The following is a 27,283-nucleotide window of genomic DNA, read 5'->3' as shown; positions in this document are numbered from 1 at the left end:
TTTCATGTAGCTTCATAAAATCATTGTTTCAGTAATTCTTATGGGTGCATTCTGGGTAGCGTCTAATTTAATTCAAAGCATTAAAGGTGGCTACTCAAATATCCGTTCAATCTTTCCCAATTGCTTTCCTAAGAAACTTAGGGCTATCAAATAGTATTTTCCCATAGGCAACAAAATGAAAGTTGAATTCTCCATTTTATTGGAAGAGGTAAACTCCGAATCAGGGAGTTGATGAATTTTCCATATATTCATGGCAAGTCTTGGACCACAGCTATTAAAAAGAAGATTAAACCAGTTCTTCCTAAACATTTTACAGGAGTCTTTGGACTATATGAAATGTCAAGAGACAGCAACAAAATTTCATGACTGCCAAGCTTCTTGTGACTTATATCTATCACAGCAATTTCTGTGATTTGTTTCACTCACAGACAGAAGTCTTACCCTTGTTGAAAAAGACAGAGGAATTTGATGAGAGAAAAAGGCCAATATATGGATTATGGAGAAGGATGCCGAATGGAACTAATGAAGAGAAACAGGACAATTAGGATGGTGGGAGGTTAGGGGAGACGATTTTTTGAGCACAGCATGTTTCCTCCCAGGATTAACGATTGACATAGAACACAGCCCTGAGACATTTCAATTTGACAGAAGTGGTGATATGGCCTTTAAGGCGAAAGTAACCAGCAAACCTGTAGTTTGAATGATTTTCCACCAAGCCCCTGAAGTTGCACTACTTTTGGAGTGAGATAGGTGGAGATGTGTGAAACTTGTCATTTCTGTAGATATTTCTTCTTTCCTGTAAGCTGGAAATACACAACCTACAAGAATGGATATGGATTTTGTGGAACAAATCTCTAAAAGGTTCTTGTGTGTACACAATTTTGATTTGTTGTTGTTATCTTCATCACGGTTCAATCTGGCTTCACACCTGCATTTGGGATGGTCCTAGATTTGACATTGCTATCCCAAATTGATGATCTGTGCCTTTCATCCTCTGCCAGTTTGCCTACTGTAAAACAGTTTATGTGAGGCTGCTGTTGAAGCTCACACTTCAGCTGGTGCTGTCAGGATGCTGGCAGTGGTTCCCAGCTGGTGGTCCAGGATAGTATAAAGACAAGGGAAGGTTTCTTACCGTCCTCTTTTTTATTCAGTAATTACAGTTGTACCTTGGTTCTTGAATGGAATCCATTCCAGAAGTCAGTTTGACTTCCAAAAACATTTGAAAACCAAGGTGCGGCTTCCGATTGGCTGCAGGAGCTTCCTGCACTCAATCAGAAGCCATGGAAGCTGCGTCGGATGTTCAGCTTCCAAAAAACATTCGCAGACTGGAACACCCCATACTTTTTGTTAGACCTTCATGGTTTCTTCCTAGAGAAACTATACTAGTTGATACTTATTATCTTTTTGCTGAATTCTGTTTCTAATTTACTTGGTACAGTGGTACCTCGGGTTAAGAACTTAATTCGTTCTGGAGGTCCGTTCTTAACCTGAAACTGTTCTTAACCTGAAGCACCACTTTAGCTAATGGGGCCTCCCGCTGCCGCCGCACCGCTGGAACACGATTTCTGTTCTCATCCTGAAGCAAAGTTCTTAACCCGAGGTACTATTTCTGGGTTAGCATAGTCTGTAACCTGAAGCGTCTGTAACCTGATGTACCACTGTACAGCTGTTGTTTTATTTACTCTTTTCTCTGTTCTAACAGCCATTTTGCATATGCTGGGGGTGGGGTATAAGTATTTTTTTAAAAATAAATAACTTACCATCTGTACACTTTGTTCCCCATTTAAAAGTGTGGGCCTTTGTTGAGAGCTGGCCACTCTGACAACGATTCTGAACCACATTAGTCTTCTCAATCAGCATCCATTTCCAAACTGCCATTACTCCCACTTGGAAGGAGGCATGTTTAAATCTTTTTTTTTTTTTTTTCAAATATTTATGCAGCCTCATGTGAGAGACATGAATCTGGTGATCCTTGGGACTTAAAGTTAGGACTCAGATGGGTTTTGGATTTTGTCAGGACTATCACCTAGTATCCATGGGAGCTCTCCCAGGTCCTGAAGGACCAGCTGCCTATGATTGGCTTCCTTATCCTTTTTCCTGCACCCTGCTGCTAATTGCCTCTCCTTTTTGATCAGCTCTCCTATACCAGCACTCCACAGGCTCTCCAGCCCATTGAGAACAGGAAACTATATAATCAATATAAGGCAGATCTGAATCATTGCTGCACATTATTTGAGTAGTTTGCCTAATTGTGCAACAACAACTGTCTTCAGTCACTATTTTTCTCCATAAACCCAGTGATAATTTCAGACCTCCTATTCAGGAGGCCATTTATCCACAACAATACTTAGGACACTTATCCACAACAACAAATGTGTGGTTTTTGCATCGAGGTGAGTAAAATCACAAATATCTATGGCACCACTGTCAATGAGCAGAAGTAATCTGCACGTCATCAGTGCCAAAAAGCTAAATGCATGGCCCAAACCAGTTCTAGAATTTGAAAATTGTAAGGGCTATTATCATCATCTCAGTAGAAATATTTGTAATTAGGGTTTGGTTTTGGTTCACGTGAATGCCTTCTTGCACAACTAGGCGTCAAATGCTTGATTCATGCTGTAATCCTGTGCCCATTTCCCCAAGAGTAAGCCCCATTTAATTCAGTGGGACTTACTTCTGAATAGATGCAAGCAGGGTTGCACTGTCAAAAACCTCGTTTTGATGCTGCTCTGCATACGCCCAAATTACTGTGCATAATACAAGAGAGTGGAAAACCAGGCCATATGTGCATATTGAGTGAGTTACATCATTTTCCATCTGAGTCCCTAATTTAAGTAGTCATCAAATGCAGCCAAACTCACAGGAGCCAAGATGGAAATTAGTTGACACGATATATGCAAAAAGTGTAATATTTCAATTTACTTGTTAGTGTAACTGTTCATAATAGTGCATTTACCCTGGTTAGCTATTACAGGGGAACCAAAACATAAGTCAAAATTCTCTCTCAGATCCACATAGTGGGCTCTGTGTGAGGCTGAAATTTTCCTTCCTGACTGTTTTTTTCTTCTTCCCAAGATGTGAAGTGTAAAGTGAAGAGAATTGCATTGCATTATTGCCGCTTTTCAAATACAGCATACTCATATTTGCTGTATTGGCCATTTGGCTTTTTGGCCTGAGGTTGGAGCGCTGAAATAATAAAGGGTGACTTAAATGAAGAAAAGGTTGGGGAAACATTCTGGCTTGCTAGCTAAATGGGAAATTCAGAAATGTGTTTTATAATTTTAAAATGTATTCTGGACCACTGAAATGGATCAGTCATTGTCAGTTGCAGTAGGATGTAATTCAGTCTGGATGTCTACAACCTATCTTTTTGTAACCATACATAACCTGCAGCTGAGTCTTATTGAAGTTTTTAGTTTTAAATGAGCAAAATGAAAATAGTGTAATGGGGGGGGGGAGGGAAATACAGCACAATGGTGTGCACATAATGGCAGAGTTTGAGACCTAACGCTTTGCACGTTCAGGGGGTGGCTTGTCTGCATTCATTGTTTCCCACAATAAGTAAATAAATTTGTATCACATCCCTCCTTCAAGGAACCCAAAACATCACATATCAGGTTCTCACTTTTATTCTCATAGCAATCCTGTAAAGTAGGTTAGGCTGAGAGATTCCTGTGCCCAGCACAAAGAAATTCTCAGGTTACGGCAAAGCATTTTTGAGTGAAGGAGAAACACCTACTCCCCCTTGGAAATATAAAAGCTTTCAATTTTTGGATCTACCTCTGAAACTAATTGGAACACACAGATTGCCTGTAAGGCAGAGGGCAAGAGTGCAGAAAAAATGTGAGATCCCTTATTTTTAGCAAATCTAGAGTTGAACTTTGGGTGATGCACCAGATATAAAGTTTATCAAACTATTGCCCACTTGTAGGGCACATGGTTTCCCCCATAGGAGTGGGGATTGGACAGATCTGAATTACTCTTATTTTTATAATTATAGCGCTAGGGTTGCATTGACTGCTTTAGCCCATGATGCGTTTCTACAGCTTTAGATTTTTTGCAGTGGGCACAGTCTAACCTAATTAAATCTAGAGATCACCTCTTCCATTTCATCTTCAATCTCTTACAAGCTGTCAATTTGCCTTTTCATCATGCACAGTGACACTCTCTCTCTCTCTCTCTCTCTCTCTCTCACACACACACACCCTTTCTTAAGATCTACACCGAAGACAGGTTCTGGTGAACTTGAAAGCTTGCTTGCTGCCTTTTTATTTCCATTTAGATTATATTAGTTCCTCTTGCATATGAATCAGTAAACAACCAAGTCTACTACTAGGAATATACAGTACAGCTATGTTGAAAACCAGTCTTGCAGTGCAATCCTATCCATGTCTACTCAAAATGAAGCCTTGTTGAATTCAGTGAGGCTGACTCCCAGGTACGTAGAGTTAGGATTGCAGCCTAACTCAGGTATACTTATTTTCCATTTGAAAACAACAGCCACAATTAAATACAGTATGTAGTGCCAAGTTCAGGCTCAAACAAATTAAAGAGCTAGGAACTGACCTAAAAAGCAAACCCATGGGGAAGGTATGGGGGCGGTGAACTTTCACCTCTCTCTCCTGTGGAAGATTTTGTGTAGTGGCTATTTGATCAGTTCCGTGTATCAAACTGTGATCCGGCAGACCAAAAGGACACAGAACTGTTTGGTTCAGCAGTGGTAATGGAAGGAATAGGATGTCTCTTGTTACACTAAGGAGGTGCATGTAGGGACAGATCTACTATGAAACTAATTAAGCTTAAGCTTAAGGGCCCCTAACATAGAGAAGCCTCAGAAGCCACTTTAGTCCACATTGCTCTGAAAAAAATCAGTCTAGTAGACCCAATTTGAATTGCATGACTCAAATTGATTAATTTTTCGTTAATATGTTAAATTCCTAAATGTTTACCATTATGGGGCAGTGATATGGATGGGCATATTCATAATGTTGTGCAGCAATAATTCAGGATTGGAGGTGTAATTGGTAATTTATCGCTGAAGAATCTAATCTTCTGTGGGCCAGACTGTTCTGAGGTGCCATTGGGGGTTGAGGAACTGGTCAGATAACCCAATATGTAAGCACGATATAAAAATAATTGTTTCCCCAGAAGTATTTTGTGGCAACCTTATTAATTTTTGGTTTCTGATTTCAAGAATTGGCACTAAACACCTGGAAAACTAGCTGAACAAAAAAAAAAAGGCTTTTCTTTTTTCTTTTCTAATGAAAAAACAAGGGCTGAGTTGTAAAGTCCTTATCTGAATGGTAAAAGATTGTCACTTTAGCCCTTGTTGCCTTAATTTTTTTAAACACCTTAATCTTTTAAAAACAGTTTAGTTTGGGATCAAGAAACAGCATTGAGGCTGACAACCTTCCTGCCAAGTTCTGGGACGATGCAATTTGGAATGGCTGAGATATTAAACCCAGAATGTCTGAGTTTCTAATAGAAATGTCAACTCGATATTAGCTCCAGGAGTGCTACTGCAATTTGGAATGGCTTAAATGTACTTTTTGAAATCCAGCGGTGCCCCTCAGGCTTGTGGAGCTGCAGGAGTATTTCTGCAATGTGCCTTGTTATTCGGTGGCCTACCTGTTTGTGTGGCATTTATCTCTTAGGGGTTAACCACTTACATAAAATATATATGACTTGTCTGTAGTTTTAGATCTTTTTTTTCTAGATGACTTTGCAAAGAGTGTGGGTGCATGTGAAAGTACATATAGAGTTTTCTCAGCTGCAATTTATATTTAGAGAAGGTGTTTGAATTTGTCTTTAACCTTTATGTGTTATACAGCTTACGTGCATTCTGCAGAAAGAAAGAGATAAACATAGTATGCTTTAATTGCTTTTTAACTGGATTAATAGGACTGGAGTACTGTGCAATTTTACTGAGAGACAAATTTAACATGAATGCAAATCACCGTTTGGAGTTGAGTGTTCAATGCAAATTGCTCAAAGAAAGAACACATTGATGGCGCCACATCTGTCCAGGAGGCAAACTTGTAAAATGTCTGACCGTTCTCCTTTCACACATTTAAATATTCCTCAAAACATCTTCGTCACGTTGCTACTGTGCAATATAAACTCTGGATCAGTTCACACATTCATCACGTGATAACCATCAGGGGGATATATTCAAATGTAGTTGAAGCACCATAGATACTGTTTTCATCATCTCGTGTGATCTTAGCCACACACTGTTTTGCAATGGAATCATTTCACATATCCAATTGTGAGAAGTCAGGTGATATACATAGTTGCCCAAAACGGCTCTTAAAACTGCAATTCTGAATGTTCTTAGAAGAACACACTTGGATGTCCTTCTCAACAGGCATGATAAGGCTTGTGGTGTTTGTCTGCCTATTTACTGCTTGAAGCTTGGGGGAGGCCTAGAGGCCTATTTATATATTAGATGTTAATTTATCCCAGAATACCCCCCCCCCCGCTCCGGCTAGCTTCCTTCACACACCGAAGCCTAATATCCCCAAGATGGAAACATTTAGTAGAACAGGTTGCTAGAGACAAAGTAGGGGGTGTTGGTCAAAAGATGGTGGGAATGTATACTTTTTATGTATGTGATGCTAAAACTGACACAATATATAGTACACGTTAGGTTAGCCTTTGTCCAGTTTGGGTCCCCAGCTGCTTTGGGACTAAAACTCCAATTATTTTGAGCCAGCATGGCTGGTTTTCAGGGGTGATGGGAGTTGTAGTCAAATATTGGCAGACTAAAATTGTGAAAGGCTCTTTAGATATTCTCCCAGCTATATATGAGCCAGTTCTTCTGTGAGCAGCTCATGTATGTTTGGAAGAACATTTAAATGCTAGCCCTCATGGGTGGTGAGAGTAAGACTGCTTTAAGAGATGATCTGGAAGGAACCAAAATAAAATATATTAGAAGTGTGTGGGAGTGCTGGTCAACAGCAGAGAAGAGGAGAATGAGAGAATGAGGAAGATGAGCGAAGATGGTGTATACTTGTACGAAAGTATAATGAAGTATTTGTTTTTCTCATACAATGGCTTCCATAATTGCTTCATAACACAAGGATTATGGGTGAGGCTGAATTGCGTGGGGTGTTTCCACTGAAAGAACCTGTGTGGGAGCCACATACAGAGAAGCAGCTCTCCTACAGCCACAGCGAGGATAATTTCCAAAGGGCACCACAGTAGAGCCATCGTTAAGTTTGATTAATAGTTTCTTTCTGCTCCTTTCCATTGTAAAGCTCTGCATTAGCTGACAAAAGAATGAGCATATTGATTTGATTGCAACAGCACAACCGAGAGACCCGTGAATGCTAAAATGCACAATTTCTTAAAGGAATGATCTGCAGCATCTCTCTTCTGTTTCCCAGTATTGGTACCGTAATGGCAAAGGCTTGATGGAATGCACCAAAGTGTTTTGCCACCGTGTTTATGCTAAGGTCACAACCCATCCCAAACTAAGCACATTTAAGTACTACTGATTCCAGGAGGTGATGAAATGCCATCCTCTCCTCCCTCTATAGTCTTAAAGAGTCACAGGGCAGGATAAGCAGTGTGGGATTTGGGTGGGGCAAAGAATTGCCTGGCTGAGAGATAGGTCAGGCAGATTGATAGTGACTTGCTTAAGCTCACTCTGCATCCAAATCCAAAATCAATTTACTTCATCGCACTGGGGATAAGCAGGTGCTTATTGTTGCAGCTATGTGTCAGGTAAAATTGACACATTCCTTTCTAACTTTCACTTTAGAAATAAAATGCAGATGAACATGAGGATGTGCACCACTAGGTGTGCACCACCTACAGGAAATCTTTTTAAATATATAATCTGCTGCAACAAGCAATCTTAATATATTTTGCTTAGACTGTGAAAATTAAAAGTCCCTTCATGTAGCTATTACAAATGGATTAAAAATTATTCTTTATCAATAAAGTCAGATGATACAATACAGTAAGCAGATACTGATTATTCTTTTACTGCCAAAGCGGAGTGGTGATTTATCATTAGAACTGACAGGCCTCCAGCTACTCTGAAAATGGGATTATTTTCAAAACAGCTATTTCTAGAAGGCTTTCATTTATATAACTCATCCATGTTGAAAGCTAGGAAACAAACTGGATAAAAGAGTGCTCTGATAGCTCAGTTGATAGAGCACGAGACTCAATCTCAGAGTTACAGATTTGAGCCCCACATTGCACAAAAGATTCCTGCATTGGGACTCAGATAGATTGGTAAAGAAAAAGTGTTGTATTTGCATTGTACATGCAAGATAGCACTATGACACCACATGGCGCTGTGGTGTCCCGTCTTTTGCTAACGGATTTCCCTGTATGAGTTTGCAACGCGTGTGTAGTGTTAGAATATTCCGTTCCACCTTAAGGGACAGGCATGAGACTGTTGTGTGTCACATGTCTGTTTACACTCCAGCACAGCTTGCTGGGAACTTCCATTTGTGTATAGCTTTTGCTTATGCTTCTTGCTTTGGACATGAAGGGGAGAAGACATGTTTTTCCTTTTGTCCTGATGTACGCTGAATAAACTGCTTGTAAATATGCTCAGCTTAGCCTCTCCCTGCCACTTCGGTTGCACAGCGTTATTTACTCTGCTGAGTGTGCATGCCCAGCTTCTGAAGGTTTCTGAAGCTAGGGTCACAGTTTCATGCTGATCCAAGGACTGGAGATCGCGCGGCACACTGGCTGGTGGGCTGGGGCCTGCTGGGGGCCTGCCAATTGCCCCCAATTCCTTGGCTGCATCCCAAAATCCAGCCTAGATCCCAACATCCAGCCAAGATCCAGCCTAGATGGCTCTTGTGGTCCCTTCCAACTCCAGGATTCTATGAAGAGATGGAAGAATTGGGCAGTTTCAAGAGGCGCTGGAAGCCGCATTAAGTGGGGGTTGCAGGTTGCCCACATGTGCTCTACCATATGTTGCCACTGCTGGCAGGCCTGCAACGACTCCTTGGAAGATACATCTCTGCAGAAAATATAAAGTTTGGAAAATACTGAGGGATGCTCTTTGTACTGTTTTAAAAAGCCCTTAAAAAGCTACCTGCAACCCCCTCTGCTTTACTAGAGCAATACACATGCAAATAAGCAGCCAGCAATTGGCCTTCATAATACTGTACTCCGTTATCAGTATGTCTTTAAAGCCATGAGGCATGTTGCTAAGATCCCAAACATAAAGTCCCCTGGCAGGCTAAGCCCCTAAGAGAATGTTAAGCAAGTGACTTTAAATAAATGTTCCTTCCCGACAGCTCTGCAATTAACTTGTATCGACGACTGTGTAGCATGTAGTTGTTCAATAGTTAACATGCATATAAATAATCTACAACATATTGAGCTTTGTAAAAATGAAATCTCACTGAAAGCTCTTGGAATATATCCATGTACAGGAATTTGCCTTTATTTACTATTCAGTAAAGACAGAGATGAAATGGAATGTGTGTAAATGTGGAATGCCAGCTGCATTAAAGGCAGGAAGACTTGCTGGCTGGTTGATTTTTGTTTTGCTTTCATGCTAGATGCAAACCTTTCAACGCTATTTAAGCTTAGGAGAATAAATTGTTTTAGTGCTAAGGCTCTGTGCTCTCTCCAATCCCTGCCAAAAACAAAAAACCACATACCCCAGACTTGGTACCACTCGCAGAGCCCAACCAGGTATAAATATAATTTTTCAATTTCGCCCTAGTGAAATTTGTGTGGTCTCTGATGCATACTTCCAAATCTTATGGCCAGCCTATCCCACTGTAAGGACAAATGTGTTAGTGCAGTAAGTATTGGGAATGAACTGTTAGTAACTGCAGAAAAGTAAATGTTTCAAGACCTCTGGTTTTTATTTTGTAGTGTTGCTTGTGTATCCTACTGGCATTGAGTTGATATTTACTATCGACTGCTACTCGATTTTTTAAAAATAATTGTAATTGGCTGTATTTTAATTGTTGATGTGTTTTTCTTTTATCTTTTTTGAAAACCACCCTGGGATCACAAAAGAGATGGGGTGTGTGTGTGTGTAAATCACATCAATCCAGTCGGCAGATCAGCCTAGCTGACAAGTATCTATTCCTCCCTTCAGCATAAATTTTGGTTGTCCCAGATTATACTAATAAGAGCAGAGTAGAATGTATGATAAATCATGGCAGCCCATCGTGAGAGTAAATCTCATTTTCATGGTAGAAGATATTGATCATTTAGATGGAGACACTAAATGTGGATGTGCCCAAACTGCTTTCAAAGGGAGCGTAGTTTTCTAATGCAGTTGCATACATTTTCTTGTGTCTTATTAACTAGTTATGCGCTTTATAGATTTTGAGAACATGAAGTTTTAATTTAGCTGTGAAATACCATTTTATCTGTTGTGTTATATGTTCATTTATCTGCCTGGAAACTGTGTGCAAGCCTCCTGAGAGTCTGTTATCACTGAAACTCTTTCCAGATTCCTTTGAAATGCCTCAGCTTTTCCACTTGAGTGCGAACCTCCAAATACTCAACATTTTCTGTGGCAACTGCAACCCAGGCCTACTGCATAGATAATCTCTTCATCAGCCCTGGACTTCCACCACTATATATATATCCAGTGTTGGTGAGAGGCAGCTGGTGACCACAGCATAACCTGAATAACGACATATACCAGTGTCTTCTGTGGGATATGTAGAACTCCCATGAGAAAGATTTTTGGTTTATCAAAACCTGTTTTGCTTCTTTCAAGGGTCCTCAGAGATGTTGCTTGAGTAGAATTCTAGAATTTTGTCTTGGAATTCTGCCTTCTGTGACATTTGGTGGTAGCAACAATATTAATTGCAGTGCTATTTTTCTAGAAAAATAGGTGCTGGAACTCATAATGAACGCCTTTTCAGTTCTCTTATAATAACAACGGCACCCACCTGAGAGGTGCTGGAACTGAGATCCAGCTGGGGGAAAAAGCCCTGATTTTATTTTTTATTTTTGTCTCTGACGGTAACATAAGAATAGCTCTACAAGAGCAGACCAACAACCCATCTAGTTCAGCATTTTGTTTTTATTTTGAAGTAATATTTAGTCATTATGAACAGCAGCCATTGATAGCCTTAACTTCCGTGAATTTATCTAATCCCCCTTTAAAACCACCAAGGTTAGCAGCTATCACTATGCAAATTCCATGTTTATATGCTGTGTTGTAGAAGTAGTATTGTCTCGCCTGAAACTCCTACCCTTCAGCTCCATTGGATGAGCCTAGGTCCTAGTACTGTGAGGGTGGAAGAAAAACAACTCTGTGTCCTTTCTCCCCATACTATGCATACTTAAACACTCTTACCATGGCCTCTTGTACTTCCCTTTTCCTGAACTGAAAAACACTAAGTGTTGTAGCCTTTCCCCACAGAGGACTTTTTCCAGGTCAGTGATCATTTTGGTCATCCTCTTCTAACCTTTTCTAGCTCTGCAATAACCATTTGGAGATGTGGCAACCAGACCTGTGTTTATTTATAATTAAATTTCTATCCTGTCCTTCCAAAGGAGCCCAGGGCAGTTGTACACTGCATTCAGAGTGTGGTCACATCACACATTTGTATAAAGTCATTATGATCTTGGATGTTTTATTGTCAAACCCTTTTCTAATGACCTCTAACATTCACCTTTTGTATAGCAGCAGAATGTTGGGTTGACATTTTCATTGAGCTCTCTGCCACAACCCCAGGATCCATTACTGGTCAGTCACTTCCAGCTCAGATCCCATCAATGTATATATGAAGATGGATTGTTTGTTTGTCTGGAACTTCGCACTTGCTCAACCTGAGCCAGATTTGCTATTTTGATGACCATTCTTCCAGTTTGGAGAGATTTTTTATTTTTTATTTTTTTTTGAGCTGTTTGGTTTTGCCACCCTAAATAATTTGAGGTCATCAACAAACTTGGCTACCCATGCAATGTCACATGCTAACTATTTTAGTTCACTTAGTGTCTCTGTTCACCTTTTGGTGATTACACCTCCTCTATCAGCCTCCTTTTCCAAAGAGCCCCCGACCGGCTCTTAGGAGTGACTTTCCAGGACATAGAGCCCCCTTCTAAAAGGTTCTTCCAAGACATTCTGTTCGCTGTTCTCTGGATTCAATCCATTACCTCTCATTATGAGGAATTATATTAATGGACTGCAATTAATGGGGATCCTTTAAAAGAAAAAAATCAACCTGTTTCCTAAAATCTGTTTGAGGTGCAACCAAAGGGAAATGCATCTGTTTCAATGTGTTACTTTTTGTACTAAATTTGCAGAAGTGATTTGTTTGGGTATTTTTAAGGTAAAATAAATGAAAGCTGGAAAGTCTCCACTTTCTAATGCACTATCTGTCTTAAAAGCTGTGTTTCTTTTTTGGGAGGAAATGCTGCAGGCCATTAGTCCTGAATGAAGTCTAGAGCCTCGGGGAATTTTATGAGAAATGGACACACACACACACCATAGGAATGACTGAGTCATTTTGTACATACTCTGAAACATTTCCATGAGGAAAAATCCATTTTTAAATCTCTCGAACCATATATTATACAGAATAGCACAGGATGAATAACTAAGCTTTGCTTCTGCAACAATAGCCACTGTTGTTCTGACATACTTAGACACCCTTAGGTGAAAAAAAAATGACATGTTCATGTGGTGTGCTTTTCTTTTGAAAAGATAGTGCTGCCCAGACTCATGCAAAGTTACAGAATAGTAAAATCTGCAGGGAATGAACAGCTCTGTGGCTATGTCTTGTGCCACCATTAGCTGATAGGTTACCAGCTGGGAGATCAGACGATCTTTGAAACCTGTATCCAATTTTGTGCACCCTTTTGCTGGCTTCTACTGTTGCTGGTAGCAGATCTTTCACCACCGCAACACTGGTAGCAAAAAGGCTCCACACTGACAGGCAAGAGGGTTTCCAAATATTTTTTTCCTCAAAACCTCAGATTTAAATGACTGCCTCCCCACCCTTTCATATTCTTCAGAAAGGAAGAATATGAAAGGGAAGGTGGATGTCACAAAAGAGAATAAGAGAAAAGCAAGATAATGTAGACGAAGCAAAACCAGGGCAGGATCATCACAATATTGGAGGGGGAGCATTCTTTGTCTGCAACCCATATTGCTCCTCTTAACTTACGTTCCACTTCCAGGAAATCTCGTTGATGGGTAAACATGGACTTGCTTACGGTGCTGGTATTTCATTAGTAAAGCAATGTTTCTCACTTCAGTGTGCTTTACTGATGGCCCGTAATAATTGGACAGGAGAATTTGCTCAACCAATATTTGGTTGATCACATTGGGATGTGGGGGTGGGGCACTGGGGTATATTTGGGCAAGCTTTCCTTCAGGGAAATTGGGACATGTCCTGGGGAAATCGGTTTCAATTTGCACAACACACTGTGTGAAATCACTTACTAGTACTCCACCGTTGGATATATGAAATACTAACAAGTCAGCTTCTTTCTGAAGCCCTTTCCCCCTCTGCATCACATTGCTGTTTTGCATCCATCAATTTAGCCTGACACGTCATGTGCAGTTTCAGCCTTCTTTCTGAAGCCAGAAAAGACCTATTCATTGCATTGATCCCGTACTTGGTCAGTGTCCTAGTTAGAAGAATAAAGGAAGCCCTAAGGAACACTGTCACAGGATTTATATACACCATAGAGAATTAAACCAGATCCTTCTGGATTTTCCTATACTGAATAAATGATCTTTGATGCCGCAGTGCTGTGTCCTTGTGAGCTGCCCAACTGGAGGTAGCCATCTAATTCACAATGAAGTATGTAGCTCTTTAGATGACTGCCAATTATATAACTATTGTATGAGAGCAAAAAGTGCCAGAAAATACCTATTGTAAGCTCTTTGTAGCACAAGGCATACATTAACTGGGGAGTGTTTTCCAACTCCTTTATTTTATTTTCAGTTGTTTATTTCTTTCTTTTCTTTCTTTTCTCTAGGCAGTGGAAACCAACCTGGCTTCAAAGGATAGTCACTGGGTCTATGTTAACGAGGTAAGAGAATGAGGCTGCGTAAAAAGGCTCCTTTGCCTGTTGTTTCTCTTTCTCCCATCCATTTCACTCTCATCTGCCCACTTGTCTTCCTTTTTTGTTTTTAACGATAGACAACAGTTGTGGGGAAGGGGGATTTCAGAAAGTTGAAGGTGTTGTGATAGAGCCATCACTTTCAGTGGTTTACATATCAGTTTCTTTGTCATAGGAGCCAACTCCTACAGGCTGAGGTCCCTTCGGCCTCCACAATAAAATATTTGAGGGGGCTGCCCCCCCAAAGTTGATAGGCATTGCCATGTCTTGTGATTAGTTATGTGGGGTGGGGCTTACCTCCCCCCCTAAAAAAAATCCCTTGCCCTCTGACATATCTTTTTTGAAGGGCTTTGAAGCAGGGAATGGGGCTTCTGCTAGGGTTTAGGTTTGTGCTTCGAGACTCCTGACCACCCCCAAAAAATGAAGACACAGTGACACGGGATTTTAGTTTAAGTTATTGGGCAAAATTTAGGCCACAACTTTATTGAATACAGAATGTGAGTGGTATTGGCTTTAGGCACTGGAATCATCCAAACTATATCAGACTCCCACCCGCATCACAGAGAATCTGATAAAAGGGTGAAACACCGCCAGAGGGAGCCCCACCGATGCAAACCAACTCAAGCTCACCCCGGTGCCCCCCTGGGGTCCTGGTATGGCCCTATACCCTACCACAGGGTTTTGGATAAGACCCAGGCCAACCCCTGATTCCTTTAACGGAATACCCTTGAGCTTGGAGGGGCAGGTGATGGCCGCACCTCCCCTCCCCTCCCCACACATTGCTGATCCAATGCCTAACCGCCGAACCTTACAAAGTTGTGATAATTGCTACGTGATGGGCGAAAACCAAATGGCTCTGCCAATCTGCCAGATGGAAAATTTCCTACCAGACCCCCATTGCAAAACAGGCAACCAACAACGTCCATAGCAAGGCCAACACACCAGATAAAGGGTGGGTGGGCGGGTGAACTGCTGCATGAAGGCAAAGAGGTCTAGGAAACATCGCACAGGGATTAAATAATGTTTCATGGCCACCCCCCAAGCCAAGCCATTGGCTTTAGGGACCAAGTGGCCACGAGATGACCAACCAGAGTGGAGAAGAGCAGAGTGCAGAAGAGTGGAGGTGGGAGATGCCTCTTTGAAGAGGATCCGATTTGTTGGATGGGTGTGTTTCACAGTCCTTTAGCTTCCTGAGCTTTGCTTCTCAAGTTTGGTGTTTGCAGATCGGCTCATCAGCTTCACGAACTTCCTTGGTCCCAAGGCTCAGAAGCTACCCTGAGCTTGGCCTGCAAGTTAGCAGAGACGTTGTGCAGTTTTACAGATCTTTGCAAAGAATAATAAAAAACCAGACATCCTTCCTCTGGGGGTTTCCTGTGCATCTTCCCCCACAAGCAACATTTATTGTGTCCATTAATCAGAGGGAAACAGTGCCAGATTAAACCCTGTGGAGGCTCCTAGGCAGTCAAAATCTCAAGGGGAGCCTTGCAAATTATCTCCTAATATGTTTTTGTAATTCTCTATCAAATCAATATTATTTTGATCCATTGTTGTGGGGCCCCTGAAAGGCATGGAGCCCATAGGCTGTTGCCTGCTGTGCCTATTTGGTAATCTGGCAGTGGGTGGGAAACAGATGTGATTCACATACTTCTTATCCCTCCCCCTGCTTGTCAAGTGTACCAACTTTGGACAAAAGAATCAAAACTTGTAAACATCCAGCTTTACTGCAGACACTGTTGGCGATGGAGACTCTCTCATACTAACTTCTGTTGGTGGGGTGGGAGAATAGGGCAGGGAGATTGTCTCTCTCCAGCCTGAATAATACCAGGATGCAAATTGTATGGCTCCATTTCCAGACTTCTTCTTGGCTGGCATAAACAGCATGATAAAGATCAAAACAAAGTCCCGTGTGTGCCCAGGAAATGGCAAGGCTTGTCATCCTGTTCTTTCTCATGCTGACCCACTCCACTAGCTGTGCTTGTAGGGAAGAAAGAATTATTCCACATAAACCTCAGAAATGCAGATATATAGCTCTTGGTGGTCTGCAAGCTTGCAGTCTGTTACCATGGACAACCGAGAAAGCACTGAGCTTACATGTAAGGCCGCTGCTCTCCAGTTTGCAGTGTCTGAATGTTACAAAAGATTAGCTCTCTGAGCTTGATGCATTAACATCTTTTCTGTAGAACTGAACTGATTCTATCACTGTTATCCAGTTCTGCATTCAAGCAATGCACGTGTTTGGTTTGTATGCCCCTCCCATTCCACTTAAAGGATAATCAAGCTTTATTTATGTTGTGTATATCAATACTGGGGGCGGGGGGGAGAATGTCCCTAAGCTGTATTTTATAGAGGCCCATATTGAAAGTCTGCGCACTGAGAAATGACTCATAATATAAGCATGGCGGTGGGGGTAGGGAGAGAGAATTTCCTATGTGATCATTTATAAATTTATGGCCACTTAGTGGAAGCTGCATTATTAGAAACATTTGTATATCTTAATAAATGTATGTTCTTTATGTGCTTAAGGCTGGTAAAATATTTAAATAAAGAGAGCTGTGTTATCTGTTGTTTTGTGCTAATGCATTATATAGGGGACATCAAGTTTAAGTACAGACTTCTTTGTTCACGTTTCATACCGTCCTTTGCCTCTCACTAATCATGCGGAGGAAGGCAGCCATATATGTTAACAGGAACTATAAATTGCTTTTGTCTGGTTAGCGGTAATGCATGGAAATTAAAAGGGGTAGTGGGTATAAAATTGCTACCTCCAAAAAGCCATTATGAATCTTCTCCAGTCCCTGTGATGTTTATGGAACTCGTTCTTTTTTGCTGTAATAGCTTCGTAAAAAAATCACCACGAGAAACGCACAGAGGAAATCAGTGTTTATATTCACATAAATACAACGCACTGTCTACTCTGTACAGGGTTTATAGGAGGATGTTGTTGTTGTTGCTGTTGTTGTTGAGGTGCTGAAATTCACTACCCCCAATTAAAACTGTGTAATATGATGCATAATTTTTCGCCTCTCTTCTGCCAAAATAAGACTCCCGTAGGCTTACAAATATGTACATCATTTATTAAATGCCACAAAATATGGACCCCCTTCCACTGACATAGTACAGATAGGAGAAGCATTTGCAGGATGCAGATTTAAAGGTATCAATCAGAAAGTTCACGAGACAAGAACAAATTAGAATCCCTACATAGCGTGATAAAATCCCGGGGACAGGGTTATGATGGGTTACAAAGTGCAAATAGGTACATAAATATAATCCAGTGAAGAACTATCAATGTGCAAGCTTATATAGACTCTATAAAATTCAATTGAGTTAAAACAGACAACTATACATTCTCTCAAATGTCTAGAATCTGAGAGTTTGAACAGGGTAAATATGTACTCAGAGAAACAGAAGCACTTGGTATGCTGTCTAGCTACAAGAGGGCTGGTGGCTGGCTGGTTTATCATTTTGAACTTCTTTATGGACTGGAAGGAATTAACCGTGTAAAATCCTTCTGTCCTACTTCAATAAGAGGACTTGCTCTTTGGAGTTTGATTCAAATTTGAGATACTCAGGCATGCATTTTTGCAGCATGTAAAGTATATGCACTGTTAATGGAGCATGTCTTTTTCGGTCCAGGCTGACTGTTTTCTTCTGCCATTGTAAATCATGCCTATGGGGTGTGGTGCCTATGGGGTGGGCCCTAGAATCTAGGGCCCAGACTGAAGCATAAATCCACCCCTACCAAGTAAAGGAATACAAACATCCAACAATAACCTTAGGTTGAAAGATACATGGCTTTTGGCTAGTCTGTTAGTGTCCCTCATAATCCCTCAAATGTTTTGTCTGAAAGGAATCTTTCCATTTGGTTCAAACAGCAATACAGTCGTACCTTGCTTCTTGAACAGAATGCACTCCCAAAACCATTCAAAAACTAAGGCGCAGCGTCCTGCAGCCAATTGGAAGCCACGGAAGCCACGCCGGACTTTCGGCATCCGGAAATTGTTCAAAAACCGGAACACTCACTTCCGGGTTTTGATCATTCAGGAGCCAATTTGTTCAGGAGCCAAGGCATTTGAGATCCAAGGTTCGACTGCAATTCAGTGGGAACTGAAGTTATATTCCGATTTTTATTTTAAAAAGGAACAAGCCACTCTCAACTTGTGTTATGCCTGGATTATCTGCATTTCAGAAGGGATGATCAGGATGCAAGTCACAGAGCTGCAGGGTTAATATTTATCAGAATGTACAAGAAAATTAAAGGAGAGGAAGGACAAATGAAAGGATATGTGATCTGCTTAGCATAAAAGGCTTTAAGAACAAGGAAGAATGTGGAGGAAAGCAAGCATCTCTTTGACAGCTGTGGGCTGTAAGCAGTTTGACCACTCAGAAATGTGACAGCACAAGTCCCTGCAGGATCAAGACCAGCATCATTCAAATTCCAGGAGAGATCCCACAGGAGGACCTAGACAGGATCACAAAATCCGGTCCAAGCTGACAAACTATAAGGAATGCAATCCAAATAACAAAGCTGATTCCAGGCCAGAATCAGATACAAGGAGCTTACTTGAAGCAGGCACAAACAGGAATGTCGAAGGGCAAGCAGGCAGATAGTCAGGGCAGATATATCACAGTATTGAAAACCAGATACCACCCAGCCCGTGTGTGTGTGTGTGTGTGTGTGTGAGAGAGAGAGAGAGAGAGAGAGCGAGAGCTCTCTTAACATTCGTGTCACATCCTGGTACTTGATCTTTGTGTTTTATTAAGCAAAAGAAAAACCTTAAACATGGTGGCGAGATTTGCAGCGACATATTTTATCCACGTACGTTCGTTTTGCATGTGTGAGTAAACGGAGTACAAATATGACACAGACATTTTCCCATGATTAATTCATGGCGCAGCCCTCTCGAGTTAATAAAAATGTAAAAGTAGCCCTCAGAGCAATTTCAGTTGTGCATCCTTGCCCTGTGATTTTATATAGGGTGGCCACGCTTCAAGATGACCTGTTTATTCTACTATGCCCTAATATTAACTATCCTGTGCAAATTCTCCCTCATGCCTAGGGCAAGGGAGAAGCTTTAGGAAATGGAGTTGGACTCAGACTACCTGTGGCAGCGCTCTACTGATTGGCGAGTGGAAAGAGAGGCCATTTTTGCCTATTCTCACTCATTTTAGCCCTCTGTGCCCTTCAAATACTGCTCCAGGTGGTCAGGGGACCCTACAGAATACATGGGAGGTGGCACTGGGGACTTCTGAATTCACTATCTGTGAATGGAACGAGCCCTTCCATTAATGGAAAGGCAACTCTGGATCCATCCCAGGGTGTGTGAACTCCCATTTTAGATTCGTAGAGAAGAAATGTAAAAACTGGAAGGACTTGCACTTCCTGTTGTTTCTTAGATTTCCCATAAGTGCTCTAAGTGAGCTACGCATCAAGCCCTGGCCTGTAATTAGCTAATTCTGGAAGTCAACTTCCTCCTTGCTGTATCTCCCTGTCGATGCAACTTCCATTAGCTGCAGTCAGTGTTTCCAGACATAAATTGGTTATAATGAAATTTTCTCCCCTTTGTTTTGATGGGAAGATAAAGTGCAGCCACATTGCTGTCACCTGAAATGCCACAAAACAGATTTAATTACAAGTTGCTAAACTAAGTTGGAGAGCTGAAGGTTAGAGTTGCTACTTGACTTTGAGGCTTTCATTTGTGGCTATTCACGTTAATGACTTTCAGTCAATTCAGATTAACACACATCCAATAAGTTTCAAAGGGTAGCGCTTATTACCTCACCACAAGCTATCATTACCATTCTTTTGTTTCTTTTATCTGTCAAACACATTGCCAGAGGAAAGAATGTCATGCTTTATTCATATTGTAAATTCTCCGTATGAGATCCCAGAAATATTTGAGGATGTTTGTTCTTTTCCTGTTACTGTGAGATTAGATCAGAGTTTCTATAGTACGGTAGTGATAGGAAAACACTTACTCTGGTACTTCACATTGGCTTACTGTGCAGAAACGTCCAAGAGCGTCTTCTCAGCAGATCTCGGTAAAATTAAGTTGAACAAAAAAAGGTGTGCAACAAGATGTTCTTTTGAAATGAACACATGTGAGAAACGGTCCCAGAGGACTGCAAGCGGATAAAACACTCATTTTAAAAAACTCAAGTTTATTTTCCAAGACCACCTGCCGCCTACAGATCTGTCTGTTGTAAATGTTAATTCACAGTTGATCAGCTGTAAATACTGATTTCCTTGTAATTAGGCGGATTTTTAAAAATCTTAAATTATTTTACAATAAAACTTAAGAGTGGTAGACATTTCTTCACCTGCTTTACCTTCTGGATCTATACCTGTCTCACCCACCTCTGCCACACAGCACCGGAAGGGCGTTTGCCAAGGAGCATAGCTCCCAGGCCAAAAAAAGGTTCTTGCCCTTGCCCACAATTAATATAGACATTTCCACTGTGGGTGTCATGAGTAGTCTTATCCCACGTTATGCTGCCATGTGATTTGACTATTGGCAAAACCTATTTGGAGTTTCACAGCCTTCTGACTAGTTGCAGGACCTTAGCCAGACCAAGCAGAGTACACGCAGAATCCACGGAAGCAATAGGCGACTTGGCTGCAGACAGGATAGTCGAAGCAGAAACCAGAAACTTGTAGTTAAAGGTAAAGGTACCCCTGCCCGTACGGGCCAGTCTTGACAGACTCTAGGGTTGTGCGCCCATCTCACTCAAGAGGCCGGGGGCCAGCGCTGTCCGGAGACACTTCCGGGTCACGTGGCCAGCGTGACATCGCTGCTCTGGCGAGCCAGAGCCGCACATGGAAACGCCGTTTACCTTCCCGCTAGTAAGCGGTCCCTATTTATCTACTTGCACCTGGGGGTGCTTTCGAACTGCTAGGTTGGCAGGCGCTGGGACCGAACAACGGGAGCGCACCCCGCCACGGGGATTCGAACCGCCGACCTTTCGATCGGCAAGCCCTAGGCGCTGAGGCTTTTACCCACAGCACCACCCGCGTCCCCCGCGTTTATTATATACAGTGGACTATTTACAGGAACAGAACACAGATCTTTGCTCTCTCTGACACAACTCACAACCTCCTGCACTCACACAGAACTCTGAACTCACGAACCTCTGAACTAACACATTCCAGTTAGTAGGCCATTAATTATCACTCCCTTGAGAGAGCTTGACCAATCAGGGAGCGGTCTCCATGTCTCTGTTATCACCAGGCAGACGTAACTCTTCAGATTGCCTTCCGGCTGTCTGCCAAACCTTAATTGACTCTGTGTGAGTAGCTGCATGTACACAGTTTCCCAACAGTGACACTAGGCCACCACCATGTACATTGAGGTACATGTATCAGAACCAATTTGTAATGTGTGGATTGACACTGAAGCCTCTTTGTCTTTAAGCCTGGGACCATACACAAACTTCCCTGGAAATACTAAACTCAGTGGAACTTGCTTTCAAGTAAATGTGTCTAGGATGTGGCTGCATTATTATTTTTGTCCATTCCTGGTCTGTTTAATTTTCTTTCCCTCCAACTTCCAATGGATCCTTGATTTAATGTCCTCTACCATCTCTGCCCAATTCTGCAGAGCACCTGCTCTTCTACTTTTGACTGTCAGAGGCCATGCTACCCATTCAGTGCATGATGGATGATTATTTACTTTGCTGTCTCTGCCGTAGTCTAGACTTCCTTACTTTCCATTTTCACCTCATGGCCTCATTCATTGTTTGTGCTGGTGGCTTTATTTCTCACTTGTCTGATGTCATTCTTGGCTAATAAATCTATTGGTAGCTATGTTCTTCCTCCAAAACTCAAGTGATTTAGATTATTTGCATCTGGGATGTATCTTATGTAAATCTTCAGCTGTAACTGCTTCTCTCTATAAATAATCCCTTACTTAAAGTTAGTTCTCATTGAAATAAATGAGACTTAAGTCATGTCTAACTTGTCCCAGTGGTTTCAAGTAAGTTAAACTTAGTTTGGATACAGTCCATAGTTAATATTGATGGAAATGGAGCAGGAAAGAGCATTAACAACTAAGATGGTGTTGTTTTGATAATGAGGTACAGAACTTAAAAATCATAATCAACATTGTTTACTGAATGTAATATTTGGGATATTCCTTGGCAGAAGAAAGCTTCAATCTACTTTTTGTTTCCAATGGTGGCTGGGTATGAAAATGTTCCCCATACCCTATATCAGTCTTCAGGTACTTTCTTCTGCATGCCTTTTTCAGTTTTCTGAGTGGGGTGGGAATAGTTTAACCATTTTTTTCTACAGAGAGAAAGTGTCAGGGACTCGCAGGGCTCTGAGGAGCAGCTGGAAGAGGTAGCAGGGCCAGAGGCTGATGCAGGGGAAGCGAGTAGCTTCCGAGCACAATTCAAAGTGTTGGTGCTGACCTTTAAAGCGCTAAACGGCCTCGGTCCAATATATCTGAAGGAGCGTCTCCACCTCCATCGTTCTACCCAGACACTGAGGTCCACCTTCTGGCGGTTCCCTCACTACAAGAAGCGAAGTTACAGGGAACAAGGCAGAGGGCCTTCTCGGTAGTGGCACCCACCCTGTGGAATGCCCTCCCACCAGATGTCAAAGAGAAAAACAACTACCAGACTTTTAGAAGACATCTGAAGGCAGCCCTGTTTAAGGAAGCTGTTAAAGTTTGATGCATTACTGTATTTTAATGTTTTGTTGGAGGCCACCCAGAGTGGCTGGGGAGGCCCAGCCAGATGGGTGGGGTATAAATAATATATTATTATTATTATTATTATTATTATTATTATTATGTTTTGTTCCTCCCATAAGACAGGAGCCATAGCTGGAGGATGAGGAAGGGTCTGAGTAGTAAGATGGTGGAGGAAGGACAGGAGATGCCTGAAGAGAGAGCGCTGGCAAAACCCACCCTGTCCCCTTTCCCACTGCTCCCTAGGATCTGGTGGAAGGGGGGGTGGTTTAAAGAGCCAGGCACACCAACAACTTCAATCTAGGGAAGTTGCAGGTTGCTTGTACTTGTGCCATCAGACTAGAGCACTTAAGCTGGCATGTAGGTATGGTCCCCTGTTTCTCCAACAGTCTGGCCCGGGGCACAAGCCTGGGGAAGGGTGGCAGCTGCCTAGCCATTGTAAGTTCATACTTTGGCAATAAAGAACCAAACTACTGGCTGTTTGTACTCCTTGGGCTCAAGACAGTAAGAGGCAACAATTAATATCATTTCCTAATAATCTTGGAGAACAGATGTACCATTTTTTAGCTTCCTGAGCCCCATAGAAGTATTGCAGGGCCAACTCAAGGCAGTTTTTTTTCTGAGTAGTTAGAGGATACAGTAAGAGTGGGATGCTGTGGAAGCCACGGGTGGGCCCAGTGAAGGAGGGAATCCAGCTAATGACACAGTGGCAACAGGATCATTCCTCCTCCCCTTGGATCCAGCCCCTCCCATGGATACAAAGGGGCAGGGGACTAAGTAAGCAGGTGGCAGCTCAGAATAATGGCTTTGTTGAGGTTGTGTAACATCATGCTTATGTTTGAGCAGGCCAAGCAAAATGCCCAGACCACAGTGCCAGGAACTCCAGCTGGAACTGTCAATTTGTTTGTTCCCTCCCATTGCTGGTGCTACTGCTTTGTTTCCTCCATGAGTCATTGAGTGAAGTCCCATGCTTGTTTGTCCTAAAAAAATGTTTAGGGGTACTCTCATTTTCCTACTCATATTGAAGCACTGCCCCTCAATGAGGCCAAACTTAGATTTATTTTTTTGTAAAAAAAGTATTTAATCATTTTTTTCAATACAAATAACAACCGCAAAAGACACATACAACAAAAACCATAATAACACTAATAACACAATTTGACAATTCAGATTTGAATACACTGATATACCTATGACTGCACCTTTTAAACAATATTTTCCCACCTCTCTCTCTCTCCCTACTTCCCAACACTATCTGCCTTATCGCTTAAATATTCCTTCCAGATTTCTTCATATTTATCCATTCTTAATTTGCGTTGACATGCAATTCATTTGTATGTAGCTAATCTGTCCATATTATCAATCCATGTGCTCAATGGAATCTTTTTGCGGCTCTTCCAATTCATCAAAACAAGTTTTTTTGCTTCTAATATAGCATGGTACATCCATTATTATTTTGTGACCCTTTGTAATCTCCCAGGCCAAATTTAGATTCACAAAATGTTTAGGGGTATGTGTACCCCTGCATCCTCCCAGAAAAAAGCCCTGCTTGTCTGCATACCAAGAACTGCACCAACCATGACTCCACATTGCTGCTCTCCTATAAACCAAAATATACAAGTAAGGGAAATCCATTTCACGTTTTTAAAGCACCAGCCCTGCTGTAAATACTGCATATAAGTCTACAGATTTTTCATCAAACTCATGATCCTCATGCCTATTAAAGTTTAATCTTCAGATTTTTCTCAGGGACATTTTTTTTTCGTGGAACTCTTTTTGGTTTGGTAAATTATTAATGTCATTAAAATTTATAATTTTCCTTCATTACCTCTAGGAAAATAGGAGTTTTTAATGTGAAACATAATTGTCTCATTTTGCAATTTGTGTTATGATAACTGAATGCAGCTAAAGCAGATTTAAATATTTCCCCTGAGCAAAATAGCTAGGTATTGCAAACACAATAATTGATGTTCTTTGTCTGCAAATAAATAAATACACAAATGGATTGAGTACTGGGAGCCTGAGATGCTTTAAAATAATCTTTGGATTTAACTTCCTGAATGTTCAGGAAGATTAAATATTCAGTATGTAGTTTTGGGGGCTAAAATGGTGGTGGTGGTAGAACGTTTTTCCTCAGAGGCTTCCAAAAAGCATTAGCTGCCTGTGGGATGCTGCCTCTTACAGAATCTAACAAGGAAAGCAAAAAGTACCGGTAGCTTCCACTGACATAGGTGCTGCCCCTTTCATTCCCAGACCATAGGTTATTGCACTAAGATCACTACATCTCATCTATGCCTTAGAAGGGGAATGTGGGGTTAACAGACAAACTGTGAGAAAAGGACAATAGGGACTTTGAAAAAGAATGGGAACCTTTTACAATGTATTTGCAGAAACAAAAAAAATGGACTCGTTGGCAGGATTTAAATAAACATTTACGACTTTATTTACACAAAACAAGAAATATAACAATGTGATAACATAGTATTATATACGAACAGCAGAATGTATCATTTGATGCAATAAACCAGAAATGGAAGCTGAGGGAAGTCAACAGGGAGGGCGGAACTGAAAAATGAATGTTTGGTATTGATATTGGAAATTTGTTTTGAAAATGTAAAATCACTAAATTTTTTGACAACAACAACAAAAGCAGAAGTTCTTATAGACTACATTCTGTCTCCCACATCTAGCATATTTTTAGATGTGTGAGCTACTTAGATGTGGTTCTGTCTGTTTGTCTCAATCTCTTCCCCACACCCCTGAGTTTTAAGAACAACACTGAAGCTCAAACACTTCCCATTGTTAATACAGGCAACCCCCATTTACGTGTGTTCAATATGTGTGCAACATGCACACGTGCATCATGCTGAACCCTGAAAGTGACCAGAAAACGTCACAAGAGGGGTAGGGGGTGGAACGGGGTGTTTGCAGGCTTTTCCAGCGGTGTCTCAAATATACACAATTTCACTTAAATGTGTGGTGCCTTGGAATGTAACCCCCACTTAAACTGGGAGTTGCCTGTACAATGCTACCTTGGGTTAAGTACTTAATTCATTCTGGAGGTCCGTCCTTACCTGAAACTGTTCTTAACCTGAAGCACCACTTTAGCTAATGGGGCCTCCCGCTGCTGCCGTGCTGCCGGAGCACGATTTCTGTTCTCATCCTGAATCAAAGTTCTTAACCCGAGGTACTATTTCTGGGTTAGCGGAGTCTATAACCTGAAGCGTCTGTAACCCGAGGTACCACTATATAACCAAACGTGGAAATAGTTTCTTATGCATCCTCCCCCGCCCCCCGTTAACTATTTAAATAAATACTCTGTATGGGAAATTGGTAGCTTTTGAATCATCATGTGCTGTCGGTCGTAAATTGTGAGAATTATGTCAGCTACTCATAATACGTTGGCCACCGAGGCGTTTCCCCTGGCCACAAGAGTAAGCAAATAATGAGACTATTAAGTACAGCTATGCCTGATCAGACCAAAAAGCAATGCTTTGCATGTACCGTTGGGTTTGATATAGCTTGTGTTCATCGGTATGATCTTGATTGGATGTAATTGACTTTAAAAGAAGAAGGGCTGATGCAAGAGAGAGACACTCTTGCCTGAAACCCCAGAAAAAAAATCTTGAGTAATGTTATTCCGGGCACCAAGAATCTCGCTCCCTATACAGATTAAGTTGCATAAAGTAAGCGACACTGTTGTGCCACAAGCACAAGTGGAGGGCAGGACAAAACAAGGTGACTCATGTCAAATGTGTTTTCCTATCCCTTCCAAAATAGCCACTTTAATCAGATGGAATATTCTCAAAAAGCATGGATGCTCTGACAATATCCTATGGCACCTGTCATTTAGAAGGGGGGGGGGGGGAATCTTCCTGGATTTATTTTCTTTAGTTCCAAGAAAAAACCATGTGCTGATATTTAGCTAGTAACCTTCGGATGGTTTTCCATTAATACCTTGGTCTGAAATCTATCCTCCATCCTCCTCATCATCATATTATGGCACAGGATAGAAAATACTACAAAGAATAGGTTCAGATTATACTTATCTCGTAAATTTAATAAGCTGTGGTTATTTACTCGTACATTAATACATGACGTAAGAATGCCATTTAGTGAGGATCCTGATTATTCCCCAGGAACATCTATATTTCTGGCCACTTGTTAGGCTCTGTGTAACGAGTGGTGGTTTTTATGGTTGATTTAATTGTCTTATATTTTAGGGCATGCATGCCATAAGTGCAAGCTCCTTTGATTAAAAAGTGCCTGTTTATTCTGTTGATAGTTTTGCTATAGCTATTATGAGAAAATATACAGCAATCCAACAAATGTTTTAAATTGAAGTTTCAGTTTGTGACAAATGGTGGGATTATATTGTACGTTGCTTTAGGATGCCCCATGGGAAGTGAGTCATAAATGAAATTAACAACCACCACAACAAAACAACCACAACTGTCTTCACGTGATAAGTCTGAATGAAGAAGAAAAAAGCCTTAGAAGCATAATTTTCTTCCATTTTAATTATTCTACCTATTTCCTTATTACACTTAGACTTCACTATTCCCTTG

General features: G+C 41.3%; 1 protein-coding gene across 6 annotated transcripts in view; it reads left to right on the top strand.

Annotated features, from left to right (window-relative positions):
• GRID1 (glutamate ionotropic receptor delta type subunit 1) overlaps positions 1–27,283 on the top strand; it is a 696,635-nt gene that overhangs the window by 530,619 nt on the left and 138,733 nt on the right. For all 6 annotated transcript variants that reach the window (XM_083439934.1, XM_083439933.1, XM_083439935.1 and 3 more), the window contains exon 5: positions 13,942–13,995. In XM_083439934.1, the coding sequence (XP_083296060.1) occupies positions 13,942–13,995 (54 nt within the window). The remainder of the gene's footprint in view (positions 1–13,941; positions 13,996–27,283) is intronic.

This window comes from Podarcis tiliguerta (genome assembly GCF_965153285.1).
Source record: "Podarcis tiliguerta genome assembly, chromosome: 5".
Lineage (NCBI taxonomy): Eukaryota > Metazoa > Chordata > Lepidosauria > Squamata > Lacertidae > Podarcis > Podarcis tiliguerta.
The sequence above is the reverse complement of the archived record's forward strand: the minus strand, read 5'-3'. Positions and strand labels throughout refer to the sequence as shown.